Below are 7,664 nucleotides of genomic sequence, written 5' to 3'. Positions count from 1 at the left end.
GTGCAGAATACTTAACAGAGTTGCCTGGCTTATATTGGCGGGCCACTTGCCTAGAGGTTGCACTGAGATTATTCGCAATCTCTTATAGCACACCTTCTTCGAGGTTTGGTGCATGAACGTACACCATATGGCCTCCACGTTCACGCAGTCCATCAATCGACCCTGTTTCTCACAAAAGCCGATATATTGTAGCAAACGTTGGTAATTCGGTTGCTATCGATGAGGATACTTGTTCGCGTAAATTCTTGCTGCTTCCCGACCATTGCTATACACGAACAACATATCGGCCGGTTCTGGGTAGGAACAACGGAACATTCTACCAGCACCAAACAACACACGTTTACTCACGAGGCACACTCGAACAGTAAACATGTTGGATGTGCAGTTACTCCTGCAACATGCCAGAGTGCCATCTATGTACTGTACTACGTACTACGTCTACACCATTGCAGTTTTTCTCTTCTCGTTTGTGATCTGCTTTACATTTGAAACTACTGCATTTCTGCTGTGCATTAGACTCGGCTTTCAATGCATATTTATTATGATTCTTGTTACTATACGTATTATCATTAGTTTTATTACTGCTATTATTCATAATAATAATACTAATACTCATGCTATGTATAGTACTAATAATAATAGTACTAATAATACTACAAATAATTGCTACCGTAGTTCTTCTCGTGCTACTCCTATGCATTGCTTTCTGTTGATTTCCTGTTATCTGTTCAACAGTTACACCACGCGAATGTGATAATAATTCATTCCCAAAGCCTCCCCGGACGTTATGCTGGCTGGACGTACATGCCACACAATAACATTTTTATATTCCGGGACGTCCATCATGACATTTGTCAAGGTTTTCCTCAGTACCACCAGGAATATGGCCGGAAAAAAATCTGTACTGCAATGGACCTGGATGTCCTACATTTCTTAATTCTTTTCCATAAAGTGGGCCATCGCCACCAGTGTAGTGTTTCAGTGACCCTCATAAACCACAACTATTTCGTGTTCGTGCAAGCGTTGCCACGGGACGCGATCTTTCTAACGTCTCGCCTCGTTTGAAACCGGAGACGTGACAAGACTTACCTACCAATTGCGTTTACTTGGTCCACCTGTTGCATGCACATGCATGTTTCTCTTATTTAGTAGTCTTTCATATTTCATAGCTTCCAGTTTCTGCACGCTATTTTCATGTGTGTTAAGAATGATTCAAATATCTACGTGTTGCAGCTGCTTACAAAATGTGCTACTTCTATTCATTTCAAAAAGCCCCCTCTCGCAGATCTGGCCACTCAGTAACACAATCTTATTATTATATAACGCCTGCCTGTTGTTACAGTTATGCAATCCCACAAAGCATATGTAAATTCCTGCGCCGAAATGCCAATTTTGGCGATGTGACATTTCCGGCAAAAAAACATTACTTGCTGCTCGTTTAGCCATCGGGCCGTGCTAATTGGGACCCACATTTTGGCAGAAACTATCTAGGGATTGCCACTTCCTTGCGCACAAATATTACGCTTGCAGCATAGGCATGTTTGAATAGAGCAGGTTCGGTATCTTTGACATGACCTTGCCGCCTTAACTCTGTAATTAAGATAGTGGAGCTCTCAAATTAATATTTCCACGTTTTCGGTGCCCAGTACCGCCCAAATTATTTATCGGCTCTCATCTGGTCGCAGAACGTTTTACTATTACAGGTGTCCGGAATCACGTGCTGAAGTTTGTCCACGTAGTTATCTCTTACTCTGTATATACAGAAAATTTCCGTAATGATTTGCTCGAAAAAGGCTTAAATTCCGATTCCCAATTTGATACAACACTGTCACAATTTAAACAATCATTCTAAATTGTAAAAATGGAACCCGCAATCCGAAGTTTGACTTCGCGGAAGAGGTGAGGCAACCGGTTCCACCGCATTGTATCTGACTTTACTTTTGTAAAAAAAAAAAAAAAAAAAAAAAAAAAAAAAAAAAAAAAAAAGTTGACACTAAATTGGGAGAAGAATTCTAAGTTTCTGAAAGAAGAAACAGCTAAAATTTCTTTGTGGGGAAAAATATTGCTTCTCTAATCAAAGATCACAGGAAATTTGTTCCTCTTACAACAAAGAGTAGATTTTATAAAATACATCTCTTTTTATTATTATTATTTATCCTCACCAATGATTGCTTTCTTCATAGCCCTGTCACATTTACTGCCGATCTTTTCTTGTCATTTGAAGTAACAAAAAAAAATTTACATACTTTTGAACACACTAAATAGATTCGATTAACGAATCTAGAGAAAGCCTATTAAAAATGACAAAAATGTAAGTTGTAAATTCTGGTATTAATTGCTCTTCTCTATGATATTTTGTTTCTCAATATAACATTACTGGCTAGTTGCAGTTTTGCTAATCTAAGCAGTAAAAATTAGAACGCAATAGATACAATGCCATTTTAAAAAATGTATACACATCATCTGTGTACATTTGTGATGTTGCTAAAGCAACATAAAAGTACAAATAGCATACGAGTTTTTATTAGTGAAAGAAATCATAACTAATATACCTGATGGTGGAGATTTGCAACAGTACATAATTAGAAGAGAAATTTTTCATCGAATGGAACATTTCAATACAACACGCGAAGAAAATATTTCCTTCCTCAGGAGGATTCACATCTCCTGTGAAAGTGTTCTAATTTACTTCAATACAAATAACTATTTCTATACCTTCTTCTATTATCACAAATGACCTTCCACACAGTATGCGATGATATGACTTTTCACTATTATGACAGAGCATGTGATCTTGAATCACCATTCCGGATAAACGATCTGTCATACTGAATTAAGAATATGGCCTCTCGACAATATGGATGATTTGAAATTTTAAATAGCTATATTAAATAACGCTTTTCCGCACGAAAAAAACAGAATATTTACTTAGGCATTTGAGTCTCTAATCCTTTTAGGGAAAATGCTTCTCTTCGCTAAATACATGGGTTCTAGTATTAGTTCGCATGAGTACGCATGTGATTTTTTAAAGTACTCTTAAGAGTAAATGCTTTGCTGCAGTGACTGCAAGAATATTTTCGCTCACCTGTATGACTTAGCATGTGATCATTTAACGTACTCTTAAGAGTGAAAGATTTATCGCACTGAACACAACGATGTTTCCTTTCACCTGTATGACTAAGCATATGTCTCTTTAACTTATATTTTTCACTAAATGCTTTTCCACACGCAATACAAGAATGCAGTTTCTCGGTTATATGAGTCAACATATGCCTCTTCAGCATATCTTTGAGAGTAAATGCTTTGCCACACTGAATGCATTTATGTGCCCTCTCACTGGTATGAGAAAGCATGTGTCTCTTTAAATTTGACATCACGGTAAAAGATTTGTCACATTCAACGCAACGAAATGGCCTTTCACTACTATGAGAGCGCATGTGCCTAGTCAAGTTGCCTTTTTGAGTAAATGTTTTGCCACACTGGTTGCAAGAAAATGCCCTCTCCTGTGTGTGAGTAACAACATGAAGTTTTAAACTACTTTTTTGAATGAAAGCTTTACCACACTGAATGCAAGAATGTTTTCTTTCAGCTGTATGAGTAAGCACGTGATAATTTAAAGACGTTTTTAGACTAAATCTCTTACCACAAAAGGTGCAAAAATGTGGTTTCTCACCTGTATGAGAAAACATATGTCTCTTTAAAGTAAATTTTTGAGTGAATGCTTTGCCACACAGAACGCAAGCATGTGCTCTCTCACCACTATGAGACAAAATGTGATTCTTTAAAATACATTTTTGGGTATATGATTTCCCACAAAGGATGCAAAGGTAGGCTCTCTGAGATGTATGAGTAAGCATGTGTCTTTTCAAATTACATTTAATATTAAATATTTTTCCGCAGTGAGGACAACTATGAGCTTTGTGATATTTATGTGAAATCAATTCCTTTTTCAAGGTGGATGTTTGAGCAACTTCCATGCTATGACGAGGATAACTGTATGAGAAATATCTTGTATCATTTGGAATTTTAATTGAGGACAAGTAATCTTGGCTATAACTATTATCACTCGTACGATTTATATCCATGTTTATTGCAGTTTGTGTTGAAAGATCAAATTTCTTGTAAAGCTCCTTGCTAGATCCATAAGAATTGGTTATATTAATTCTGAAAAATATTCAATATATTATACAGAAAATATCCATTGTAACTATACAACTAACAGACACCGTTGAGACAAAGGTAGTTGTAACACTTACATGGAGATTACAGAAATTTACCTCGCTAATAATTAGGGTCCTTTAGGCAGACTATCCTAAACACATTATTTATAAATAGAGTATAATATCAAAACATTGTTCTCCTTCAAACTAACTACAGTAGGAACACCAAATTGCTTCGTGAGGAAAGAAATATATCACTCTGATATGAGTTTATTTAGGTGTGTTGGAAAATAGATAAGACTGCTTTTCATTTTAATTTATTTTTTATTGTCATTTCCATATCGCCTACCTGCAGTAATACATTTATTCAAGTAATGATTATATTAAAACTAATTGTGTCTGTTTGCTAATATTTAAATATGAACCAGAATACTTTTATTGTACTCAGAAAAAGAACTATTTTAACAGCGTGTGATTTTTCGATTCAATTATTCTTCTTCGCCATTTTTAAATTCTTTTGTAACCAAACCATTATAATACTATTTATATAATCGTAAGATGATTGTTGTCATTTGAAGCAATTTGTTGTTCAGTGGTTGCTAAAGAACCCAATTATTACCATTTTATTTTACTGGTTTTTTGCAGTGCTTGGTTCAGCTTTTGTGTCGGTGTGAATTGACGTTTATGATTTGCTCTTTAACACATATTAATGTTACAACTTTATTTTTTTTATTGAATTTCATTCTATACAGAAATGTTGTACATGGTTAGCTAATCGTAAATATAGTGTTGAAAATACAAAATAAATCTAGGTTTGCTTTCTTCAAAGCTTTTGTTCGTTCATTCCCACTTAGAGGAGATAGATAGGAACGGGCAATTTCATTAGATGTAGGAAATCTATTTTGGGAGAATTCCGTCTTGCACTTGTAAATGAGTTTTCCTACCTACTTACTAACATTCTCGTTTAAACCTTGCAGTTCTTTTTTTTTCTCATCCAATTTTATTTTATTTATTTTTGTAACAGTCGACTTGTAAACCAGTAATGTATTTGTGATTATTTTGCAAACAGTTCTCTTCCACATAGCACATTTTCTGCCCTTCTGTTCGTTATTTCTTATTTGTATGATGTGTCCGAATGAATACTACAAACAATCTTTTTTTTCTGGCGGGGGAGATCAAATGGTCTCCGCTCGATTGTCCTCTCTGATGAAGAGCTTTGCCTTAGCTACATTCAAACAATCATCAAAGGATTACTAAGGAGTATAATGCATGTGCATGCACTGCAAAACACCAAACAGCATTGATCAGAAAAAGTATATAACACTTCCTATTTTGAATTTCTTAACAGAAAATTCCGGCACTCTATACCTCAAATATACGTGCTATTCTCAGAAATTCTGTACGAAGAACACTTGAACAATTTGTTCCTCTCATTCACCATTTTCATTTTCCAAAGTAAATGCAGAGTCTGATAAATAGACAATTTTACTGTACTCTTCTTGCACGTTGAGTTGAGTTGAGTCGATTTTGAGTTTAACGTCCCTTTTTAGCAGCAAGGCTATATGAGACGTGGACCTACTGATTAACGTGGAATCCGAACCACATGAGCACCCGCCGGGAATCGATTCTTGCACGTTATTGGCAGGAGTTCACTCTTATTGTATGGTGACGGACATAAGCCCTTTACGAGGTAATGGTGACTGTTTTGAAACCAAATGCAAAGTATGATTTTTTTTATGTAGTTCGGTGTGCGGAAGAAACAAAATTGTGAACCAAAAGTTTAAGAACAACTTAAATTACTAAAATAAACTATGCCAAAGATAATCTACTTATATCATCGTAAGAGAAATAGGAAAGATGTTTTGTAACAGAGAAATATAACGTAGAAATTTGTAACTGGTGGCAAAGAAACCTAATATAAACACATCAAACACGAATCATTTACCGCGTAGTAATCGTGGTTCAGTGCTCAAGGCGCTCAACAGGTGACGTGCAGGTCCTCGGATTGGAACCACTGCTTATATATATATATATACTTTAGAAATTTTGGTGAGGATTGGTCGACGATGACACACGTTTTATTATCTTAAGATATTTGATACTTGTATGTTTCAATATTTCAATTATCAAGCCATCAGTAATAATAATAATCATAATCATCATCTCGAAAAAGATAAAAAGTTAGGAGCTCACCATCGCTCAGGTAATAACATTACAAGGAGAAACGTTACATTTGGCAGGAACATTCCAGTTTTGTTTAGGGCTACCCACGAGAAGAGGAATCTCTCATCTCGTTTCTGAAACAAAACGAACAGAATCGAGAGAAAAATGGACGTTTTACATTCCAGACGGGAGAAGGCTAACAAAAATTATTATCTCGATTTGTAGATGAGAATCGAGACGAGACGAAAGGTATAGTAAAAATTTCTTAATTTATCTCGGTTCTTGAAGAAGTATATGTCAATTCTTTACGTAACGACTCAAATATGGACTGAAACTTGTACGGTGTTTCGTGTTTTTGTACTTCGAAGCTCATCGAATTATAGCCTGTATAGGTACTTTTGAATTGAAGCTTTTATAATTACATCTGCATATGCTGAAATTTAGTTTCTTATGTGCCTTACTTTTCAGTGATATTCAATTATATTTATTAGTTATTTTCGTTAAAACGTACTGTAGAATACTTTATACATTTCAGTTCCGTGTCTTGGAGTACGTTATCCCATTTTCTTCCCATTCCTTGTACAGATCCAATGCAATGAAAGTGTTGCAAAAGGTTTAAATCCAAACAAGTAACAAACACCAGCGCCTTGTATTATGCATTCAGAGACACACGTCTTGATCCATTACGTGCACCTATTGATCAGTCCAACTAGCCTTATTACTCTCTTTTTCTAAAGCAGTATGTGTGCCGTAATACAATCTTTCCACTCAGACGGAAAAAAACAAAAATCATGGTTACATGCTTCTTAGCTCGAAAACCGCCTCTTTCATTCGTTCCTTTTTTTTCAAGGATCTTTTAGAACCTGGAAAAATGTTACAAATTATTGCCATAGCTTCATAAACGCAGTTACTTGCATTCTTTCTTTTCTTCGAAAACTGCATATCTCATCAAGCCTGGAAGATGCTCTTTGTGAAATCAATGGAAATTGTCAATTACAGCAGGAGGTATTGTGCTTCCCAATGTCTGTAACGCGGGCGAAGAGCTCAAAAGACAACTGACAACTGAGTATTATTCAATCATTAATTTCATTTTATTCCCCAGTAATGGCAAGCAATTTGCGTCATTTGGGCATGACAGCAGAGTGTAGCTTAATTCCCTTAAGTTTAATAAACGCATATTGTTTGACCAACGGCGGAGAATTCCTCAAAACATATACGGAAATACTACCAACTACAATTGTCTAACATTAATCATGCAGCTAATTTATTCTAATTTGAAACAACTCAATCCTTTCCTGCATCACTGTTATTAGGTGATAAATCTTTTGAGTAGAATTTAAA

At 35.5% G+C, this 7,664-nt stretch overlaps 1 protein-coding gene across 1 annotated transcript in view; it reads right to left on the bottom strand.

Annotated features, from left to right (window-relative positions):
• Positions 1-1,984: 1,984 nt before the first annotated feature.
• LOC145676123 (uncharacterized) overlaps positions 1,985-7,664 on the bottom strand; it is a 28,738-nt gene continuing 23,058 nt past the window's right edge. The window contains exon 2 of the mRNA XM_081747026.1: positions 1,985-4,164. Coding sequence (XP_081603152.1) covers positions 2,997-4,164 — 1,168 coding nt within the window. The 3' untranslated portion in view covers positions 1,985-2,996. The remainder of the gene's footprint in view (positions 4,165-7,664) is intronic.

The sequence above is a fragment of the Thermobia domestica genome, chromosome 18 (assembly GCF_964235325.1).
Source record: "Thermobia domestica chromosome 18, izTheDome1.hap1.1, whole genome shotgun sequence".
NCBI lineage: Eukaryota > Metazoa > Arthropoda > Insecta > Zygentoma > Lepismatidae > Thermobia > Thermobia domestica.
This window is presented reverse-complemented; position numbering and strand designations above follow the sequence as displayed.